This window comes from Equus asinus, chromosome 7, assembly GCF_041296235.1.
Source record: "Equus asinus isolate D_3611 breed Donkey chromosome 7, EquAss-T2T_v2, whole genome shotgun sequence".
Classification (NCBI taxonomy): Eukaryota; Metazoa; Chordata; class Mammalia; order Perissodactyla; family Equidae; genus Equus; species Equus asinus.
Window position 1 is genome coordinate 39943604 of NC_091796.1, and position 25257 is coordinate 39968860.

The 25257-nt window shown below is 37.9% G+C and overlaps 1 protein-coding gene across 1 annotated transcript in view; it reads right to left on the reverse strand.

Annotated features, from left to right (window-relative positions):
* Positions 1-16215, reverse strand: part of ASXL3 (ASXL transcriptional regulator 3) — a 165648-nt gene extending 149433 nt beyond the window's left edge. The window contains exon 1 of the mRNA XM_070513245.1: positions 16055-16215. Within this exon, the coding sequence (XP_070369346.1) occupies positions 16055-16108 (54 nt within the window). The 5' untranslated portion in view covers positions 16109-16215. The remainder of the gene's footprint in view (positions 1-16054) is intronic.
* Positions 16216-25257: the final 9042 nt, after the last annotated feature.

The following is a 25257-nucleotide window of genomic DNA, read 5'->3' on the forward strand; positions in this document are numbered from 1 at the left end:
TATGTATGGCTGCATACTGGGGAGTTGAAGGGCTGGACAAACATTGTTCATCTGGTTTAAGATGCATATGGTCAACACATTCCTTGTGGTATGAAAGTCTACAGGCTTTCAAGACAAGTTTTCTTCACTTTTTTTCCCTTTTCCTACATGAAGGAGTAGGGCTCAATGGGGAGTCTGTCAGCTGTCAGGAGTTCTGTATGCTGTATCTAGAGAAGAGTGGAAACTGGTGGGAAACAGCCCGAGGGCGACTGAGCCCTCCATGGAAGGGAAATGTAGACAGGAATCTCTGAGACAGACTGGGAAACGTAATCCCTTAGCAGGGGTGCGCCTCTCTACCAGCACTCCTCAAGGCCAAAAAGAGAGAGAGAGAAAGAAAGAAAGAGGTGTTATTACAGTGTCTGCTTTCCTCTTCTCAATGGTGTGGAAATCTGGCCATGCCTTTTCAATGAAACACAATTTGTCTGGACTTGGGAACTTGAACTCATTCAAAATGTCCAGGTGCCCTTTTTCTATCTCTTTAACTATCTTGGAATTCAACTCCCTCTTAACAATAATTGTTCCACTCTTTCTCGTTAGAAAACTTTCCTCCTCAGTAGACAGATGGAAAGAAAAGCAATTATTTTATATGGCAAAATATAAACAGAATTATCTTAAGATAGAATGTAAAAGAATTTTCCTTGTAATGAAAATTCTCTATTGTTTACTGGTTTAAAAATATCAAAGCATAAATACTGGAGAGGACAATTTTACAAGCAATTTAATGTAATGAAGAAGAAAAAAAGAGACTTAACCTCTTTTGCCTTTCTTACCTCTTAAGCATATAATTATGCAATTAGTTTCTCACAAACAAAGGTGAAAGGCGGCCTGGAATGAAAACACCTGTTTTGCTATAAGGACTGTATCTGTCAGGATAGGCAGGGATACAGAACAGCAAAAACCAACCTCGAAATCTCAGTGGATTAAAACAATTGCTTATTTCTCGCTCAAATCTATATGTCCCACCAAGAACCAGGCTGGCTGAAATTCCATCTTGTCATAAGCTTCTGCGATCAACACAGCCCAGAAAGAAATAAGGAGAATCAAACACTGGCTCTTAAAACTTTCAGGCCAGAGGAAACAAAGCAACTCATATGAAATGCCTAACTTCAAGGGGGAAAGAAGTACCACCCCACCACATGTCCCCAAGAAGGAAATATGAAAGAATTATGCACCAAACGACTGACTCTAAGGAAATATCCAGTCAACCATTCATTAAAGACAGAGAAAGATTTTCTTTAAATAACTTAGTAGAAGACCATTTTATTTCTCTGCGGACTCTACCCAACACAAAGATAAATGCACAAATACACAGAAAAAAATTATAACAAAACACTACATTATATTAAAGTCCTACTGTTTGTTTCGTCACCATTCATTTTTCTGATGACACCTTTAATGTACTTGAAGTTGTTTCTTTCCCTAAAGTTGCCTCCTACTCTCACCTTGTACCAATAGACTAAGAGAGAAAGTTTCATGAAAAGATGAAGTGGGAAGACTGGACCAAATAAGAAAGGCCTCATTCTCCACTGCAGCTTTTAACAAATGAGAAAATGTTTAACTTTCATGAATCTTGCATTTACTACCCTGAAGCTGAGCTCAGTAAATAGTGACTTCTACAAAAAGAAAAAAAAAAAAAGCAGAGTCATTAGAAGATTAAAAGGAAATGCAGTATCTGCATTTGCTTATTGATTTTTTTCCTGCTGATAGTCCTTCTACTTCTGTTTAGTCACTGGAACTTGATTTGTGAAGACAGTATTAGCTAAAAAGTGACAAGAAAGATGTATAAAAATTGGAGAAAGGATGAGAATAGGAGATAACATTTTTGTTTACGTTTAAACGTCTTTATTTTTCTCATTTCCTCATTAAAGATCTTGGTCGATTAAATGTGTTCTTCTCTTTATACAAGAATAAACATCAACTCTCAGCAACCATCCACCTTCATCCAAGCTGAAGAGGTATGGTTAAATTTCCATAATGCTGGAAAAAATAACAGAGGGAGAAGGAGAAGAAATTTTCTAAAGTACTATCTTGGTTTCATTTAAGTTCTAGGAGAAGAGAAATGCCCTTAGATGAACAGACGAGAAGTGACAGCCACAGGATTGTGACATCCACAGAATCTGCATGAAACAAGGAGTCATTATCTTACGCTGATCCTACCTCAATATTCAGAGAAATGAGTGAGCATCTACATGATGGAGAAGAAAAGTTTGCTCTCTTTTGCTAAACTAACATCCTCTAAGGATCATGATCAAGTCTGAGGAAGAAAACGCGGCATTTAGACAGTGAATAAAAATATTTACTTGTATCCAGAAAGTGCCTCGAAGCTTTATCTAGAATTATATATTTTGTGAATTCAGATCCTAAATTGTGTTAAACTGTGTTATAAATACTATATATGGATTATTCACATATAACTCTAAAGAAACTGGTCTCTGAAAAAAACAGAACAGAAACCACCCCTTGTAACTTCTAGCCTCTAAATTAAGAAAGTAATTTTCAGAGGAAACAAACCAAAGAAATCCTTAGAATCTTTGCAATGACTGCCTTGGCTTTAACATTAAGTATAAAATGAATATCATAAAAATAATCCCAGAAAGAATAAATGAGAAAATGTCTACACTAACATACTTAAGGTCTAGAGCCCTAAAGTTGGGCAACCATGGATTTGAATCACTGTTCCACTACTTACTAGCTCAGCAAAGTAATTCACCCTCCCTGGAGTGAAGGCAATGGCATTTATAATTTGTTTTCCCAATATACTTGTCATCTGCCTTTTATTGGTGCTTTTGTGTAATTATCCTCTACTTCATGTGATCCTTATGTGACAATCAATCATGTTACCTGATCTTGGCCATTTCTGTTGGTGAGGGATGGGTATATCAGCCAAGTTGGACAAAGTGAAGACTTCTCTGGGACTGGCATTTTAAAATAATAACAATAACAATAATAATAATAGAGAGATTGATTCTTTTTGTTTGGTTGGTTGCGTTTTTTCGGTTTTTTTGTTTGTTTGTTTTGGTGAGGAAGACTGGCCCTGAGCTAAGATCTGTTACCAATCCTCCTTATTTTGCTTGAGGAAGACTGTCGCTGAGCCAATATCTGTGCCAATGTTCCTTTATTTTGCATGTAGGGTGCCACCTCAGCATGGCTTGATGAGCGGTACACAAGTCCGCACCCGAGATCTGAACCCACAAACGCTGGGCCAGCAAAGCAGAGCTCATGAACCTAACCACTATGCCATGGGGCCAGCCTGAGGGATTGATTCTTTTTATGCTGGTGTGCTAAGCTTGGGGGATACACGTCTGCGGTGCTAGTGACAATCTTACTTTGCCCAAGACTCGGGTGGAATCCTGCCCACAGTAGGAAGCCAAGAAAAGACAAAGACAAAAGATGGACAGAATGCAAATACCTTGATGACATTCTCTAAATCTCTATATACACTTACAATTGAAGTTGTAATTTCTCAGTGATGTGAGCCTTTTTGGATAAACTAGTTTGAGTTAAATTTACTTCACTTGCAACTGAGAGGAACTCAACTAACAGATACTAAATCTCAATTTCTTCATTTAAAAAATGTGAATAATATTACAATGCACCTCCTAGGTTTGCTCTTAGGATTAAACATTAAAATGCATATAACAAGTTAGTGCAATGTCAGGCATATAACTACCCAATAAGTAATAGCTCTTATTAACCATTATTATTAGCGTTACTGTAGTAATAGTAATATTTTATAACTGATGTACCAAGATTATTACATCATTATATCAGATACCTACACTCTCAAAAGGAGGGTATGACACCAAGCCTATAAATATTTCATTTACATGTGTAAAGGAGATTATTTACTTTCCACACAATTCCAATCTGTGTTGTAATTAATGTACTAGGTAATTCTTCTCATGTTTTGGCAGTCATAGCAAGCCTTTATAGATCATCACTGTACTTTATTAAAATTAAACATGGAAGATTTATGTTATTGAATTTCTACTATACTACATAACTTTAAATTTACAGAGAAGTATCTCTTGGGCCCTAAGGTTTGTTTTTTTTTTTAAGTTAATTTCCCGAAGGTCAAGGTCCATATCTTATTTCATTCACATGGCACCTAACATATTAATGGCAGGAACTGAATATTTTCTAGTGCCATTAAGCATGATGACGATCAAATTATTATCCCAAAGAAATAAAAGGTGCCAGTGGGCTAAAAGTAGACACAGACTTTCAAAATCCATCAGTTGTCCAACTGATTCTTGGGAAATATGACCCCTTCTCTAGATTATACAGTGACATTTCAGCAATGACACAGAAAAAAATCAAGACATAAGTTTTATAGTTCTACAGATCTGTTGAAAACTTTTAAAGACTCAACCTTAACAGCTCCCCTGAAAAATCTTCTTTGATTCACCCAGTTTGTTCAACTATAATCAGCACCAACTTACCATAGGGTAGTGCATTAGGCACTCAGGAAACAATAATAAACAAGAAAAGTAAACAATCAATTACAATATATTGTCACAATTAGAAAGTGCTTTGGGAACACACACAACTTCTCAGAGGAAGCTGAAATCTGAAGTGTAGGAATCTACCAGATAAAAAGAAGGGAGTGGGTGAGGAGGGAGAATTTTACAAAGAGAAGGAACAACATGTACAAAGTCAAGGCAAAATATGGGACAGCATGATAAATTCAAAGATCTAACAGTACTTCTATATGACTGGAGTTTAGAAGGCCAATGCAAAGAGAATCAAGCAACGAAACTGGTGAAGTATGCAAAAGACAAACCTGAAGTATTCTGCGACAAGTAGAACAATTTCTTAAAATAATGGGAAGCTATTAAAAAGTTTTTCGAAAAAGTATTTTCGATATTCCCCATTAGCAGCTCCAGATTCAGTCTCTACCCTTCTCCACCCAGATCTGTGACCCAGTACATTGATATCTACAAATTTCCTCAACGGAGATCCCATCTCCTCTGGCTTCTGGATGGGGTCAGCCAATAGAAATCACCAACTGGAGATCAATGAGTGGAAGGAGAGAGGAATCAGAGTACTGATGTCCATGTCCCCCCTTGCAGGGCTGAGGGCTAGCAGTGGCTACATTCCACTATCTAGAGCCAGTTCCTGCCAGGCACCCTTCTCCTACAATCATAGCCCACAGCACTACAGTAACCACTCCCTGCTCTTCTTGGCCCTTCAAGTCTAAGGGTACTAACAACTTCCTGCTGGTGATACTCCTGATTTACCTCACTATCCCTTGTTCTTTTCTTTGACTGTGCCCTAACTTTCTTTAATCACCCCTTTAAGATAATGCCATCTGTTTTCTACAGGAACTGAGTCAGACCCAAGGGGGTACCACGAACCAGTGTTATCTTTAAAGAACTGGTTATGCATCTAATAAAGGACAGTGATTCTGAGTGGAAGCAAGTCTAGAGTAGGTGAAACCAGTTATAAGGTTGCTGCAGCAACTTAATGAGAAGATAGAAACAACCAGATACTAACATTAACTGGCATCTTGTAACGTCAGACACTGCACTAAGTACATTATACGCATCATCTTATTTAAATATTCCAACCACTCTTCGATGTTATTATTCCCTTTTAATAGACAATGGAACTGAAATTCAGAGACGTTAAATAATTTGCCCAAGGTCAAACACATGTAAGTGGCAGATTTGATACTCAAACACAAATCTGCCAGACTTTTAGGCCCATCATTAATCTATATTCTTTCCCTAACCCATATACTGTCTGTGTCAAGGTAAATTACAGTGGAAATGGATGTAAGTGTAGCATGCAAAGAAAAGGATTTGAAGATTTAAATAAAAGGAGATAAAACTGGCAGAACTCAGTGATTCCTGGATAAAAGGGGAAAAAAATACAAAAAGGCATTAATGATGACAAGAAAGTTTCCAGTTGAACAACTGTGAAGATGGTGGTAGCTTTCACTGAGAGATGAAAGAAAGGGGGAGTAGGCTTGCTGGGAGCAGGAGGTGGGAAAGAGATGAGGCAGTCAGTTTTAATCTTGTTGACTTTATTATGTTGCTATGAAAGTACAAATGGAGATGTTTCCATTACAGTATTGAAGAGACCATACACAGCTTCTCATCAGACTCTAGCAGCTAAGGTACAGTTATGGGAACTAGAGTCTGACAATGAGATCCATCTGCCCGTGAATTTGAATTTGAGCATGAGATGCAAAGGCAAAGCAGGTTATGATACATTTGTATGATACACTGGGAGAATTTGTAGTGTCTCATGTCAGCACTAAGTCTCAGTGGTGACCATTAGTAGTGGTGGTGATGCCCACAGCAATATCCCAACTAGACTATTTTTGAAGCATGACTTTGTCTGTGTGTTTTTGCTGCCCAGCCTCTATTGATCCCTGCCTACTTTTCCAGCCTGGGTTTTCGGATCCTTCCTGATAATTATATGAACTACTTTATGGCTTCCAAAAAACTCCTTTTCTACTTGGTGGTAGGAATTGTTTTCTGTCACTTGTAACCCATCTTTCTGACTGATAAAGCCAACACATTCATTGCTGTATCCTGTTCTGTATTATGGGAGCCCTTTCGACATTCTTCTTAAATCATTTCCAACCCATAAGCTAGATATGGTAAATCTGCTAGACACTAAGGAAACTCTTAGATTTCAAAGAATTCATGGCCTGTTGGGAATACAATACAATAAGTAAATTCTATATCACAACATGATTAAAATTTTAAAGCATAAAAAAGGCAACAAGTAGTACACTCAAAAAAGGAAAAAAAAAGCATACTCAAGGTACCAAGCAGAATAAAGACAAATCCACCCACAAAAATTTAAGACACAGTACTAAAACTACAGAACTTCAAGATTAAAGAGAACATGTAATACCTCTCAGATACTAAAAGCATATTACCTCTTAAAAAATAATAAACTCACCACAGACAAGGTATCACAACTACTGAGGCAAGAACATAATGAAGAAATATTTCCAAAGTACTAAGGGTAAAAAATTGTCAGCTGAGACTTTTATAACTAACTAAATTAGCACCCAAAGCTGAGAGCAACATGGGATCTCTTTGTTTTCTCCCACCAAGATTCTGCACTTTTTTTTACTTTTAATGAAAGATGTGCTGAGCTTTGTGAAAAGATCTCTTTTTTAATTGCAATCTGCATATTTTGGGAATCATCCTTTCTAAAGGCTGCTCTTGATCACTTTTAAACACCCAATCTTGCCTGTATTCAGATTAAATTTATGAGGATAGAAAGGATTTAGGGAGAGGGTATGGATGACCAGGAGAGGTAGTGGCCATTGCTCACTCTTTTCTTTTTTAATTCTTATAATTTCATATGAGGCTATAATTAACTCAAAATACAAAAGTTTAACAAAAAAGTTTTTTTAAGGGATGGGTAAAACAAAAACATTTTAGTCTCTGTTTATGAACCCAGAGACTCTCACTTTTAAAAAAAAGCTGCTAAGGAGGCAATTTAGAAATAAGGGGGAGTATAATACAAGAAATAAAGTTGAACACAGAAGTTGATAAAATGTTGATAAATTTAATTAACTACTGCTAAAAATACTTTGTTGTGTTTTAAAATAATATAAAATAAATCTAAGGCTGTAGAAATTGCTGCAAGATGGGAAGGCTGGTGTGATGTATAATGGAGAGAACAAATTCTAAATTCTACATATTAGGGGAAACAATCATATACCACTTACAAAAAAGTGTTGCTAATATTGAAACAAGCTTTCATGACCTATTGGATTTTAAAGGTAATCACAAAAGTTTTTAAGCAGAGGAATGATTCAGTAAGATCAGATCTGTTCTAGAAAGATAAATACAGTTCAGTAAGTAAGATTTGGAAAAGAAATTGGAGGTCAGAACCAGATAAAATATAGTGAATGAAAAGAGGAGTGGACTGTGAGCTATATTTAGAAGACAGAATTTAACACTCTCCACAGATACCACATGTTCAGGTACACACAGATAAGTTCATCCCAAACAGGAACTCTACCACATTCCTCTTTGTGTGCCCTATGCATGACACCTTTGTGGAAGGTATTCAATAAGTGTTTAACAGAACTGGATAAACTTCATTTGAAATATCCATAGTACATAGAGATAAACAATAAGAACTGTTAATATAAGTCTGAAATTTAGGGAAAAGATCAAGGCTGGAGTCCTCATTATGGGAGAACTGCCACTGGGGTGGGTGAGACTGCCAAAGGAAGGGGACAATGAGACTAAAAAGGAGGTAGGTAGGCAGAATTTGGAGATACATCAACACTAAAGGGTAAAAACAGGAGAAAGGGACCCTCAAGCAAGCATGAAAGAGAAGAATGATGGGAAGAGAAAAACAAGAACATCGAAGAAGTTTGATGTAAAATGTTTTAATTGAATTTCTAGGATTGATTTAAGAAAGACATGAAATTAAACTAAAGAGAAAGGATTTAGGAAACACATTAGGACACTTTCTGACCACAATATAAAGATACTATAACACATATTTTAAAGGCAGACAATTTTCTTATAAATACTTTTTAAAATAAGAGCGTATCTGTTGTGTGTGCATGGTGGGGAAGGGGAGGAAGGAGGTAGGACAGAGGGTCATACAGAGTCCTGATGGTCCAGACAGTGACTTGGTTCTGCAGCCATGTCAACAAGCTTTTGGTATATGTACAAATTACATATGCAGTCCTTTATTTTTCACATAAAAAAAACTAAGAATAACCAACAGCCTCACTATATCTTGTCTTCTCTATGACTGAGCTGGAAAACAAGCCCCCAAACCCCATCTCAATTTCCAGCTTCTTGAAATTATTAAAATAGGTTCTAATACATGATAGTTAACAAAATCTTGGAAATGTCATGTCTTCTGAATAAGGTGAAGTGGGTCCATCCTATTCCCTTCTTTAACTCATAAATAATATATTCAGAAATCAATTATTGACTACCTAAAGAAAATTAGAAGACTTGCTAAAAAAATACCAATTGTGGAATTATTTTAAAAATCATTATCTAGTTTTTCACGGACTAATTTACGCTAAAGGTATGCAAAATAAACCCATGGCAAATAACTGTATCAAAAAGTAAATTACACATCTAGAAACTTAGAAAAGTATCTTCGAATATCTAAGCTTGTCCACTAAGTATAAATTGCGTTGCCTTGGAGAATTCCTCAGGTTCTAAAGTTCCGCCAAAGCTAAGGTCTTAGATGGCATTTAAGTTATATATTTCAGCTATTAAAGTCAATGTTCTGACAAGCCCTTTGGCTCTAACCCCAGGGCATGAATTTGCCTTAAAACTACATAAGAATGTGTCAGAGGGCTATATGTCAATCAACCAGGAGAAGTGCCTATTCCCAATTTAGTGTTGTCAGTTGCTGACATTAAAACCAGCAACAGTTAATTGTTACCACTTCAAGTGGGAATATTGAGGGAAGAGGAGAGGTAGGTGTCTAAATTCAGGCTGATACAGCTGTTAATTGCTACCCTTTTATGTAGATTTATTCAATAATGAAAACAATGTGGCTAATCATATAATGTTTCTATTTGTTCCCCAAGGGCTCTTCAGGGAAAGTTTTAGTCCTGGCTAGATTTCCACAGCTCCCAACTGAGAGCAGACAAAGGCAGAACAATCAAGGCACTCAGTGCTGGCAAATAGCTGAAAGTGGTTCTATACAGATGCCCCTCCTCCCAGCCCTATCAGGAAGGAGCCTGCATCTACTGACAACTTTTGGGGGTCAGGGGGTGGGGGAGGACTTTAAATTATAGATTAATAATAATAATAATAATAATAATAATAATAATAATTTCATGCAGACTTTTGATGCTTAAAGAAAAAGACAGAAATAAAAAGCAGGCAATGTGCAAGGCAGAGAATAAGTCTGACGTTGGCTTGGATCCTCCCTATGCCTCCGTGCAACAAATCAGTTAAATTCATACAGTTAAAATGCCTGTGTTATTTTAAAAAAATCAGAAAGACAGCACAGAATTTTAAAAAGATCCTGTTCCAGCCCTGCTCCTTACAGACAGGGTGATGAGATTCGGCACATCATTAAACCACACACTCGGAGACTGAGTTACTGAGGTAACCCTAGCTACCTACTGATCTCAAGAGACTTCAGAAAACAGAGTGCTCTGTGTATGTTTTCTACAAATGTAATGTATATTATTACTTACTGATGTTTACTTTGCCGCACTGGCAAAGGACATGGGACAGAATTAAGTTGTGTTATTTATAATAAAACGTTTCTAACATCAATTTTGTTTTCAGACTCTATTACCAAGCAATGGAAGCATTCAGAGACACCCCCAGACCACTGGTGTCCCCTCTTTATAAGGATTTTCGTTTCAGGTTTTGTGTGTGTGTGTGTGTGTGTGTGTGTGTGTGTGTGTGTGTGTGTTAATTCTCTTTCTATTACCATCTACCCCATTAGCTCCACGCTATAATTTACAAGGTAAAACTGTCTTAAAATGACTTTCAAACCCCTGGTCACAATTTAATATTCAACTTTATTGCAGTGCCTATCCCCTCAAGTCTTCTGATATTTCTAGACTTTTCTGCTCATTGCCCCCTGAACCCATCCCTCTTGCCTGGCACTACACCTTTACCCATGCCATTCTCCCTTCTTAGAATGTTCTCTTCTCATGATCTGTTTAATCTTACTCATATTTCAAAGACAAACCAAGTTTCACCTAATCCATTAAGCCTTCTACAATCACCACACATCATACTGCTTCTCCCTTCTGTAAATCTGTAAACTACCACCTGCTTGATCATTCATTTGACACCTACAGATGGTGTCTGCTCAGTCACCCTCCAGTTTTTCTTGTCTCTCCTACTGAACTCTACACTCCTTGAGGATATGTATTTGTATCCTTCCCAGGATTTGAAGCATATACATAAGAGTTCGCAAAATATTTAGGATCCATACTTCACATTTCCAATGTCTTTCAGTGAAGTGTTTAAACTATTAGATTATTAAATATTAAATTTAATTACTTTACAAGTTAGCTTTTCTGTGGTGAAATTCCTTTATAACTCTACAAGTTTGAAAACTACTGTATGCCAAGAAGAGGCCATTTCTGACACCCAAGGAATCATCTGCTACCAAATAATTTGTCAAAGAGAAAAACTTAAGCAATTCTTAAAATTCCCTTTCATGTCAGCAGGAAATAAAAAATTAACAACCTAAACACTGGACCTAAGTTCACATTTCTCATTATTTCAAACATGTTTGTTTCCAACTTGAAACTCTTTTTTTCTAAATAGGCGCAGAGCTTGCTAAAGTCTTTTCCATGTTTCAAACCGCAAAATGAAAATTTAGCTTCCATATCTGGAAAAAGAGACGATGAGACCTAGACATAAAGAGATGATGCTGTCTCTGTGTAGATCACAGAAAACAGCTGAATCAAACCAACTGAAATGTAAGAGATTGGAAATAAAACTCCATTTGCCAAGTACGTTAGTCAGGCTTGTAAGCCAATAAGCATTGTCAATTATGCTCATGTGTCCCTTTGGGGCTTACCCCAAATCTCAAGTCAAAATGTTCGCAACTGTTAAGGCCTGATCGTCACCTAAAACCCAAGCACCACTAGCACAATGAGAAAACGCCAAAAGCAGTACCAATGCCCTCCCCTCCATCCTTACGTTCATCATCCCTGGAAAATTACACTTATTTCTAAAATACAAAGGCAAGGCAACTAGTAAATTAACAATTATGAATTGTTTTCTGTTTTAACAGCTACCAATATCATTCAGCTTTATTTTATAGAAACCCTAAGAGTTTATCTAAGATACAAGGCATTAAGCAAACGAACCTTCTCTGTGCAAAAGATTCACATAGATTTCCTTTAATTAATAAACCCCCTACTTAATATTTAATACAATCTGATTTATGAAATTTCAATCTACTTAAAACCTTCAGTAAACCTGCTATGGCATAAAGGGATATGTGCCTGTTTTCTCCCAACAATGAGGCAAATTTGCCATTTAAAATGTTTCTCCAAAGGTCACCTTGAACTACCAAAAAAAAAAAACCCACCACCCACTGATATTCATTATCTGTGTGAATGTATCTAAACCACGAGCAAATAAATCAGCCATGTTACCAAGCACAAAGCTATTGAAGATTGTTAAGATTTATTTTCAGGTGCCACTGAGACCAAACAAAGATTGTAAAGAATGAAACAAATAGAAGGAAACTCAGGGAACAAATTAATACATTGAACCATTATCTTAACAGCAGCATTCCCTATAGAACAAAATGATGAAACTATCAAAAAGCGCTTCTCAAAGCAACAACATTTTTGCGTGTCAAAAAAAAAAAGAATTAACCTAGAATAAATATATAAATAACAGTATGTTCTGTGTTAAGCCAGTAACAAAGAAACCCCTTAGTGCAGTAAAACAAAGTCCTGTCAAATCCCCATTTTTTACAAAGAAGCATGAAGATCCTTTCACAATGGTTTAAACTGTATTTATAGTAACAGAGTGAAGACTTGAGATAAAAGTCAAAAGGATTAAAGTCAAAGCCCCAGCTCGACATGAGTTATGGTTTTGATTTTTATTCTTATTGTGGTCTACAAATATTAAGACAGAAGATACTTCCATGTGATTGTGGGATCCTCTGAGACTCTACAACCTTAGAAGAGCAGATAAAACAGATGAAAATGCATCTGGTTTGGGAGCCGACTCCATATTAAATGGCAATGCGCAAAGTAACCACCACAACTGCAGAGGGCCGAGGGGGAGGGGAGAAGGCTGAAATTTCTGCAACTGATGCAGGGCAGAAAGAAAGAAAAAAAAAGAAAAAAGATGTGGTATTACTGTTTTAAAATGGCAGCCTGTTAATAATCATTGCATTCCTGAAAATACAGGGAACTTACAGCACCATTCCTTCTTTCCTACGCCAAGCAAGCCCACCACATACAAACATTACAGACTTGTGTGAGCAAATTGGTAGAGCTGGAGGGCTGCATCTCTCTACCAAACAAAATCCCTGGAGTTTCCAGAGTTTACAGATTTGGAGACCATATACTTTTCTCACAAAGAAAGAAAACAAATATTCTGTTGTTGACTGGAAGTTCTTAGTTACTCTAGAAAGCATTGCTCTTCTTCCATATACATTTTCCTTAAAAATGAATGCAAAGCTACATTTAAACATAAGCTGCTGGTCACAGTTCAAAAAATCTACTTTGCATTTCCTCTCCCCTGATATCTTCTTGTTCAAGATAATCACATACATACACACACACACACACACTCTCTCCAGTAGGAGATATAGATACACACACTGTATGAATTGGAAGGTTATTCTTAAGGTTAATTTAGATACTTTCTCTTTAGTTCATATATTGCAAGAACCACATACCGAGCGGCATTTTTTCAGTCCATCCTTAGTCTCTGCTTTTAAAATCAGATACCTGGTTTAACATTTGAGGGAGAAAAGGCTAAAAGTCCTTAACCACCACCACCACAGCAAAATCAGCAGGGGCAGAGTAAAATATGTATGATAGTATTTATATCACAGAAATGCCCCCCCCCAAAAAAAGGCATTGCTTTTTCATTGCGTGTAAAGTAATACTATCAATTATAAGAACAAAATTTTCTTCATTCAATTTTGGAAGAGAGTTTAAATCTATATGCATTTAGGTAATCATAAAGAAAACATAAAAAATATCACTATTACCTAAATGGATCCATTTCTCTTTTATTCACAAAATGAGAATGATCATAAGTCACGTTTACAAATCACAAATTTCTGAAAAGGATATTTCCAGTACAATTACTTTCTATTTTATTCAGTATTTTATTTCAACTGTCACATTTTGAATACATACACATTTGTACAACTACCAGGGGAAAAATAACTTGAACCAAATTGAAAAATTACCATAACTACTAGTTCAATATGTCCGGTTAAAATAGAGACATCTGGTCTATCATTAATTCTTTTGTGTTGATGACTCCTAGTGTGTCTCTTCCCATCAAGGAACTTTGTAAAAGGAAAATGCAACTTCTAACAAAAAACTGTGACTCAGAAATCTATTTCAAGATTTATCAATACCAATATATCATGATTAGATCAAATAAACCATACTACTTTCAAGAATAGTAACATACACGGATTCAATACAAATGGTTAGCTTTAAATTCCATCAGAATAACGTTACTTAGTAAATAATTCTCTGCAGGCAGATACGGTTAACTCACAAATCATTATTTAAAAATATTTATAAATCAACTCATTTTTCACTTGTTTAAAACACATACACTGAAGCGCTATAATACTACTTAATTGCCACTCCAAGGAACCTGAATAATGCATTTCAGAATCCTAGCACACCCCCACACAATTCTGAATTAATGGCTGGGCAAACAATAAGTAACGTACTATGCTCTAGCAAAAATTCAGTGATAACATCAATCTGGCGTCTACTTAACACTTACTGCTTACTTTTCACAGAGTCCTCACAAATAAATTTCCTCCCCCAGATGCAGTTCATTAGAGAATGACTATCACCTGCCCATTCATCCACAGTGAGTGAGTGATTTCGTAATTAACACAATCGCAGATAAGAGGAGAAATCATAACACACTTCTACAAACTAAGAGACGAAGTAAAGGGGCCTGGCCACTTCCGATGCCAATAACTAGACTGCAATTAAAAGAAAGACTTTTGTCACTTCTTCGCAGGGCAAGAGAGCCAATTATCTAAAACCCTTTGCTAGAATCCAGAGACATACCAGCAAGGCCCTTCAACCAAACTCAGATAATTACTTTTGACAAATGTTCTCCTTGAGCATGATGTAGTTATTCAAAAGCTTAAAAAAAAAAAAAAAAAGACCACAGTTATAGCAAAACAATCTTTACGAAGTCAACCCAAGAACATGTCCTGGGGTCTTCCCCTGCATCCCCCGGTTGCATGCAGTCTGCTTTCTTTTGGCCAATTTATAACAGACGGTAAGTTGGTGAATAAATATTTAATTTACGAAGCCAAAACCCTGAAAGGCTGAGCTTCAAATGTAATGCCCTGCATTCCCGTGAGACACACTGTACAGAAATATCCTTTAAAAAAATCCATTTACAGCTGTCCTTTAAAAGATGTAAAAAAAAAGAAAAATCCACACATACACATGCACCAAACCAAAGACGCCGACGCCCCTCTGCCAACCAGCATTTCTATAGAGACATTCTTTCGATGATTAAAACGTAAGCTCCGAAAGGTTCAAGAAAAGGAAAAGCAGCCAAGTAACACCGCCCAGGAAGCCGGCAGTAAAACATACCTAGCTGTACACTCTTAATAACCTCCCGCTACAAATGACACCGACTCAACTTCACCAAACACACACACACCCCGACACACTCACAAATTGCACACACGTGCACAGAATGTACACACAAACACCGAGCACAGCACAATACCTACAAATATAAACGAACTTGAGCCACACAAAACATGCACGCCTAAGTGTGCGTACCTAACGCACACGACACGGCACACAGACACGCAAAGACCTAGCCCACATGCACACGCCCCACAAGTCCGAGTCGGACACACACTGTGCATGCACGTGTAAAATGTATGAACTCACAAACGCCGAACATACACACAGACCGTGCACAGAGAGTTATTGATGAAATTCCGGGGGGTGGAGGGGCCGGGAGGGAGTGGTAATTGCCACACAAAGGTCTCCGGAGCGGCAGAGAGGAAAGTCGAGCCGGGCCGAGCGCTCGGAAATTCACCCGTGGCGAAGGCACAGCCGAGCCCGAGAGCGAAGTACTGGGAGAAGTGTCCCGGGCGGTCCCGGGCGCGGCGGGCGCGGGGCTCCCCGAGCTAATCGCGGCGCCCCTCCGCGCGCGCACGCACACACAGGGGCCCCCGGGCGAGCCCACTCCCGCGGAATAACAAAGAGCAGGAGGCCGGCGAGCGGGCGGCGGCTCGGGCTGAAAGTGGCCGTGTCCGCCGGCGCGGGGCGAGCGGCGGGGCTGGCGGGACGCGCGGGCGGCGGGCGGGGGGCGGTACGTACCAGGCGGGCAGCCTCGGCCCAGGTGCGGTCCTTCTTCTTCCTCTTGTCTTTCATGTTTGCATCTCATTGATGGTTCTGATGATGACGTGGGGGATTCCACGGGGTGCTCGGGGTTCGGGCGCGGAGACAATGACCCAGTGACCCGGTGACCCGCACTCGCTCCGCGGGGGGAGGCGCGCGGGCGGCGGCGGCGGCGGGTGGGAGGGATGGAGCGAGGGGGTGGGGTGGGTGGGGGCGCGCGGGTGGCGGCGGCGGCGCGCGGCGGGCGGGCCGGGGGCGGGGGCGTCGGCGGCGGCGGGGCTGGGGACGCGGGCGGGGGCGGCGCCGGCCGGGCTCGCTCGTGCGGGGCTCGCGCTGCGCCGCCGCCGCGGCTGCCGCGGTGACAGCTCCAGGGATGCTCCGCTCGGCCCCGCTCACAACAATACACTCTGACGTCACGGGGAATGGCGACGCGGCCGCACACTCGCCGCGCTCACACTCACCGCGCTCACACTCGCCCTCTCGCGCGCGCACACCCGCGCACACTCGCCGCGCGCCCCCCACTCCAGCCACGCCCTGAAACCCTCGCGAGACCCCTCTCGCTCCAAAGCAGCCCCCAAACCCCGCCGGGCGCTGGCGGCTGCGTGCAGGCCCCGCCAGGGCCGAGGACCGCGGACAGAGTGGCCTTCGGAAGTTGTGTACGAGTCCGCTCCGCAACTAGATGCTGTGTTCTGTGCGCTTCCACTCACACACACACACTCTCGCACACACTCACTCCGCACTACTCCCCTCTGCTGGACTCCTTTAACCCTTTTCTGCTTGGCTGGGTGGCATCCCACAGCCTCGTCGAAAGGGTACAAAATCAGCCTCTTCTCATATAGAACTGATATTGAACGTGCAACTTGACACAACGTTGTGCCACCTACATCATCTTAAACAGTGCAAGACCAAAGAGCTGTGGCCGTGGAGCGATGCCATGCCCTGCCTTAGCGCTAATTATTTTTGATAGCCTACAGTCATCATTCTGTGGCGTAAAACATGATGCATATGTAAAAACTGCACAGCTAACGCTGGCGTAGTTTTAAAATTATTTATAACTGCCAGGTTTGGTGTGCATGAAGAGTTGGATTGTTAACCTTGTTAGCGAACTACCAAAAAATATTTTAAGACTTCAAAGTTTATTGTAAACTTTCTGACTTCTTAAACTGCTGGTAAATTGTTTAGGTCAATGAAGTTATTGTTAAGCAAAGAAAGAAATGGCTCTATGACACACACATTAACTATGTGTTTATCTTGAGTATCTAAAAAACAAACAGGGCACTCACACTGGGTTATGTACGTAAGGTTATTTCCTGAATGTAATACTAATGGAATGTAAATAGTACTTTGTTTTTTCATATACATTATCTCATTTAATCCTGAAAACGACACAGTTAGATTTGTTTTTCCCTGTACTGCACAACTGAGAAAATGAAGCTTAAAAACATTACATTGTACCCCAGATCTCTTGCTAAGTCAGCTTAAAGAACTGAACTTGTCTTTTGACCCCAATCCCATGTTGTTTCTATTATTCTAAACTGCAGTGCTTAAAAATAAATGCTCGTAACTGGAAATGAGCATCCACATCTAATGAAAAGACGTATGTCTAAGAATGAGAACAATTATAGTAAGATGTTTCCTTTGAGAACAGTGTCAAACGACTGAAGTAATAAAAATGTTTGATTACCAAAAATCAAGCAGAGGCAGTTCATAATCATAAAGAGCTAATTATGTTAATTCTTTAAAAATATTTGGCTTATTAATTCGTTAGAATAAGAAAAAACTGTGCATCAATTTAAGGAAATATCAAAGATTATCTCCACTTTTTCTTTTTTAAAAAAATGGATTTAGAGAACACACTGAAGTTATCCCCGGAGGAAAAATTTACCCATGCAATTTGCATAACTCTATCCAGGTGTATTATATTTTTACTTTACATTTCAAATGTATTAAATTTGAATCATGTTCACATCTGCTTTTATTTTCAAGAAGTCTCTTTATGGCTAAAATAATTGATGTATTTTCAAAGTGTTCTCATTCTAATGTTTTCTACTCAGAAATACCTGTTTTAAGCAATCAGAGCCTAACATACAATTTGTTATTTTCTGTGAAATAGTGCTTAATAAGAAGTTTGGGAGCCAGCTAAAGGAAAACATATATTCAGTTGCTTTGCAGTAACTTATTATTTATCGTCCCACTTAAGCAGATATAAGATGTATATTTAAAAAAACTAAAACACAAAGGTGTTGTTTATGTCCCCATTCTTTGACAGTGGGCCAAGTATAAATAACCAGTATTATGAAGTGACTCTTAGATTCTACCTCTACTTTTGGGTATTTGAGTATAAATAATCCATAGCAGGTAAATATGGTTAAAGACTCATGAATATCCTATGCCAAAATAGCATATCTCACAGAGCACCAGAATAGAGGTGGGCCACCGTTCTAGAGAAGTTGTTACTGTTTACCTATGTACATTCTTTTCCTTATGACTCGCTCACTCTCTCACCAATGTTTGTGGCAGGAGGAGGGAATATGTGAATCGACTGCAGACCTTTTATAGTTTGGTAAACTACATGCATATCTTTTTTTAACAGAGGTAGAAAGTGATGAATGTCACAAGAAATGTACAAGTAAAATTATGTGAAAATTTATAAAAGAAAGAACTCTCTGCTGGGGAGACTAAAGAAGCCTTTAAGAAGGAAATGTCCTTTGAAATGGGATTTGAAGGATGGGTAGGATTTGAACATTCACATTTGTAGAAATGAAGAGAAGCTTTTCCAAATATAAGTGCAGTAAAGGTCAGGACAATTTAGAACTAAGAAAATATTCAAATGGGTAGATGATATCTACCGAGCTCCGCTAGGATTCGTTTAAATTTTATGTAAGAACACATGTATTTCACGAACCCTTTCTTCAAATGAGGAGAGAGAAATACCTCAAAGAGCACAAGTTCCAGTTAGAACTGCTTACAAATTCTTCCTTTTCTTAGATCTCCATCCCAGTTATACAGCGATAGAGAAAGCTCTGGAGTTCATCCGGCGTGGAACAGCACCTTCCCTCCATTCCCCTGCTTGCTTTATTTCCATTTCTGCTTTTAGGTTTGGAATTCAACAATTCAGACTCCTGTTGTGCATGTCTCCTTCATCAATTCCAGCAGATCTTTTCATCTCCTGGAATGTTATTTTGTTTTATCTTACAACATGTTTAACAATTGATAAACACTCATTCCAGATCAAACCCAAACAGTGATAAATGGCAATTGATATAAGACAAAATAGGAGTGATGGCGTACTGGAAAAGGATTAACAATTCAATATTAAGAGAAGAGAGACTTAAGAATTTGGGAACAGAAGTTGTTGTGTCATGTCTGGTCTCTCAGGAAATACAAGGTTTCACCATGGATCCTAATCAAAATGTTAACCAAATACAGGAAAGTTTAGGTGTTTCAAGCAGAAATAAGAGACTAAAATTGCTGTCATTGCCATCCCACACTCCCATTGCATGTGGAAGTCTGGAATGAATGGAAATCTCTCCCACCCCTCCCCCACACATACGCACCAGCAGGCACAACACAGAGCAGAAGGTGGGGTGGGGAAGGAGTAATAAAAGTTGAGGGGAGAAAATGGAAGCAAGGATTACAGGGGAGATGGATGAGGTCTTAGGTGGTCTTGATGATCATGCAACATGAGTTTTACTTCTGAATTACATTTACTATGCATAAACAGAATCTCCGGATTCTACAAATAAGAACACTTAACAATCTTATTTTCTTCAATATTTTTTGTTAATGATCAATTAGGATCTGACTAGTCAGGAAATTCCGTAAAGGTGGTCACCTCATCTCCTCTATCCACTGCCTGATTCACTGAATCTCCAGCACTAAGCAAGTTACTTGTCATAATCTGGGCCACAATAAATATTTACTGGATAAAAAAAAAAGTGACTGGAAATTTAATAAATTAATCCCTTTATTGTAAGTACAATAAAAGTCCAGCCAATCAAGATATATTTGGTTTTTCTTCCCCTCTCCTATTCTTCACTGAGCAGTTCAGGAGTAACACAAAGTGAAATAAAGCCAAATATCAGTGTTATTAATTATGTACAGTCAGATATTACTGAGTGAAGCTCTTAAAGGCCAATGAATTTTGACCTTGTCTATTCTAATCCCATATGTCCTCTGTAACACACTTTTCAAATCTTTCAATATAGTCATTTAAAGTCAGTTTATTCTATGAATATAAACATTAGCTGCACTCCAGGAACATACAGAAGTGTTTTAATAATATTTCTGAGACTAATTTTATCTAAACTCACGACAATTCTTCCCCTAGGAAATGAGCGGATTAACTGTGATTATTTTGCTTTTGACGTGAAATCTACAACAGTTTAATATTTTAAGGTTTCAATGTATTCTAATTATAGAGATATATGTAACTAAAAAGGAAAAAAGCATGAATTTTCTTCAAAACTTTTGGGCAGCTGCTTTTATTTGCATTGTCAATGCATATGGTTTTCCTTTTTTTCATTGATTAGAGCTATTTGACACTCATTTTTAATTCTCTGGTAAATTTGTATCATTATTACATTTCAGGGCTTTAACTGAAAAATAATTTTCCTGTTATATCTGGACCCTTTAGCAGCTAAAGCATTCTTAAATCTGAGGAGAAGCAGAATAAAGTGGCTAAAGTATTTTCATAGTTTTCCTCTTTTTCACTTTCTTAAATTGCTCTTTTTTTCTGCTTTATCTATCTGCTTCCTTTGTGAAATAAACTCTGCTTCTGAGTACAGCTGTTCACTCAAGAATTTACCTTTTTCCCCTTTAAACCCTTAATTAGGCATAGAGAACACAGCCTGATTTATGGCCTAGTGTTTCACAGGACTCACACTTAATCCATTACACATAGAGGGATACACATATTCCCTAACAGCACCACTCATTAGTTTACACAAAATGAAAAAACACTTACGAAATGTAAATAAAGCTTTGCTTGATACTATCTGCTTATGCATATGTAATGTGATCAGAATATCAACACTGCAGTCTAACAGCTTTTTGCTTATTTTCAAAACTACAAATTAGATTTCTGTAGGTAAACTCTAATTCAATCCCACATTTAGTGGATAAGAAGCAAAATTACATGCTGCTAAATTCATCTTTGTGTGGAAAGAATGTTCTTAGTTCTTTCAAAGGAGAAGACTAGAATTCTGATTACAATTACTGTCTCAGACTCTGTAATTCAAAGGAATCTTGGCCGTGTAACTGATACTCCGCTTGCCTCAGTTTCCGTGTTTACCAAAAGGCTGACTTTTGTTATTGAGACCTCTGAAAAAGCACTTGGGAAGAATCACTAACAAGTAATTTATTCCAGTAGTTTTTCACCTCGCTGCTATTTTAAGTTGTACAGTAAAGTATATAAAGTATACAGGCATTCATCTAGTGGTGGAATTTCCTCTCTATTGCATGCATAGGACCAAAAGCTCAAACGAAAATATAAGGGCATCCTCCAACTTTTACAAGGATGGATTGAAATGATGGGGAGATAGGGCTCCTTTTGTAACTAAAGAATTCTTATTGCTTTCCCGTTGAGTTTTATTGCAGGGGACGTGGCTGATCATCTTAGCCAACACGCTTCCAGTAACCATGGCGTGACATGATTGATTAACTAAATAGCAGGAATAACTGGAAGATCTCTTAGGAGCCCATTGTAGCCAAGGAAATGCCATCCAATTGTCTACTGGTTTATGTGATGAGAGAAAAGAAATGTGTGTCTCTGTGTGTGTGTGTGCGCGCGCAGGAATTGCCACCTCCACTCAGAGACCCACCTAGCAGTGAGGAAAGGCAGCAGGACTATATTTCAGAAAAGAGAACAACGACCCTGCAGTGTCTGAAATCTGTCCAGGATTTTCAGAGCCCCAGTAAGGCTTAGGGGGGTGAGGGTGGAGCTAAGCATAATTACCTTTTGTGTAAGAGTAGGGAGATCCAGGAAAAGAGATTCTTTGCTCACCCACTCCCCCTGACTTTCCACCATTCTATCACATTTAGTCAAGGTATCCCCAAGGAAAAGGATCAAAGATAGTTATGACATTTAGATGTCAAAATAATGAATCATGCATTTTAACAATACCTGGATTGAGTTGCTAGTAAGAATTTTGATCAGTCTGCATTTTTTAGTAGAAAATTCTTTTCTCTGGAGACTCACCCCCTTTTTAGACCAAGAGGTGATTAACTCTTTAGTGGATCCAAAATATCTAGATCGCAACTCTACTGCCTCACCCATAATCATTTATTTAATTTCCTTTTGTAAAACTAATTCCTTCCCCCTTTCTATTTGTGGACTTCTTGTTGAGTTCTCTATCCAGGCAAAGAGTGTTTTGCTCTGGTAAAATTTTAAAACTATTTTTTTATTACTATTCTTTTTTGTTTTTTTACTTAAGGTGTAACTAACATAAAATACATAGGTCTCAACTATTCCATTCGGTGATTTTTGGTAACTGTATGCATCTCAGTAACTATCATTCACAACAAGATACTGAACATTCCCATCAGCCCCAGAATGTTTCCTTATGCCATTTCCAGTCATTCCCACGCCTCGTCGAAATAATTGCATTCAGATTTGGATCACCATAGATGAGTTTGGTTTGTTAATGGACTGTTAGTATTTTTTCCTGCCTATTCTATTCTTGTCTGTTCATTTTTGTAATGGTGTTTGGTGCATTTAATGAGGTCCAATTTATGATTTTCTTTTGATTTTATGATTAGGACTTTTAAGCATTGTCCAAGAAATCTTTGTCTACCCCAACTTCAGCAAGATATTCTCCTGTCTTTTATTCTCAAGTGTTTATATTTTCCAAGGTTTTGGCAATAGTATTTTATTTTTATTTTTGGATTATTTCCTGATGATATATAGAAATAAAATAGGTTTTTGAATATTGATCTTGTATACTGTCACCTTGCTAAGTTCACTTATGAGTGTTATTATTGATTTAAGCAGAGTTTCTATGTCTATAATTATGTTGTTGACAAATAATAGAAGTCATACCTCTTTTCTTATTTAATGCATTTTGTTTCTTTTTCTTGCTTTATTGCACTGGCTAGGACCTCTGGAACAATTTTGAATATAAGTGGTGAGAGTAAACACACTTAGCCTGTTCCCAAACTTTGGGGTAAAGAGATTTATGTTTCTCTTAATATCATATTAGCTGTGTGATTTTTGTAGATGCCCTTTATCTGATAGAGGAAGTTCTTTTCCTAGAAAGCTAACAGTTTCTCCCTTCCATTTATAAGTGCATTTTAAATTTTATCAAAATATTTTCTGCATCTATTGAGACAATCATAGATTTTTTCTATTATTCTGTTAATATTATGTGTTATATTGATTCATTCCTAATGTTAAACCAAGCTTGTATTTCTACAGTAAATCTCACTTGGTCTTGCTTATTATACTTTTATATGTCGCTGGATTCATTTTTCTATTATTTTGTTAATGACTTTTGTCTTTATGCTCATGAGGAATATTGATCTTTAATTTTATTTTCTCGTAGTGTTTTTGAGATATCTGAATATCATGGTATTGATGAACTCATAAAACCAGTTGGAGAGTTTCTTCCTCCTTTGTAAGCCAAAATACTACAGAATTTTTGTTGAATTAATGTTATTTCTTCCTTAAATGTTTGTTAGAATTCATTGTTGAAACCACCTAGAACTGGGTTATAATTGTGTGTGTGTGTGTAAATGTTTTTGACAGCAAATTCAATTTCTATAATTATTGAAAAGCTATTTATTAATTCACTCTATTTTCCTGAATTCTATTTTATTGATGTTTAATCAGTTTTATTGATGTATAATTTACATGTCACAAATTTACCCAATGTAACTGTATGTTTCGCCGTTCTTATTTTTGTAACTTTATACAGCTCTACAACCATCATCTTAATCTAATTTTAGAATGCTTTGATCACCCTTTATCAGATATATGATTTACAGATATTTTCTCTGAGTCTATGACCTCTCTTCTTATTTTCTTTTTTTTTTTAAAGATTTTATTTTTCCTTTTTCTCCCCAAAGCCCCCCAGTACATAGTTGTATATTCTTCGTTGTGGATCCTAGTTGTGGCATGTGGGACGCTGCTTCAGCGTGGTTTGATGAGCAGTGCCATGTCCGCACCCAGGATTCGAACCAACGAAACACTGGGCCGCCTGCAGCGGAGCGCACGAACTTAACCACACGGCCACGGGGCCAGCCCCTCTTCTTATTTTCTTAAAGGTATCTTTTGAAGAGCAAAAGATTTCAATTTTGATGAAATCCAAGGTATCAATTTTTTTTTATGTAATGTCCTTCCTTATGGTGGTATACCTAAGAAATATTTACCTAACCTAAGGTCACAAATATTTTGCTTATGTTTTCTTCTAGAAGTTTTCTAGTTTTAGCTCATAAATATTTATACATGGTTAATTTTGACTTATGGTGTGGATTTTGTACATGCTATGAGGTAAAATTATCAGTTTATTATTTTTGGCATATAAATATCCAATTATTCCAGTACCATTTGTTGAAAAGAATATCCTTTCCCTATTGAAGTGCCTTGGCACATTTGTTCAAAGTCAATTGACCATAATTATGTAGATATTTTTCTGGGCTATTAGTTTGCACTTTTGTGTATATGTCCTTACTTCAATTTCACACTGTTTTAATTATTTTAACATTATTATACATTTTGAAATCAGCTAGTGTAAGATCTCCAATTTTGTTTCCCTTTTTTGAAGTTGTTTCAGCTCTTCATGTTTCCTCAAATTTCACAGAAATGTTAGAATCGACTTGTTAATTTCTGCCAAAGAAAAGGTGGGAGGAGGCTGTGGGAATGCACTCCTATCAATCCCTCCACTGTCTTCTCACTTGGATTATTATTATTAATTTTTTTGAGGGAGATTATCCCTGAGCTAACATCAGCCACCAACCCTCCTCTTTTGGCTGAGGAAGACTAGCCCTGAATTAACATCCATGCCCATCTTCCTCTACTTTATATGTGGGATGCCTGCCATAGCATGGCTTAATAAGCAGTGCATAGGTCCTTGCCTGGGATTTGAACCAGCAAACCCCAGGCCACTGAAGCGCAGCATGTGAGCTTAACCACTGTACCACCGGGCCAGCCCCTCATTGCATTATTTTTGGTGAGAAATCTGCAG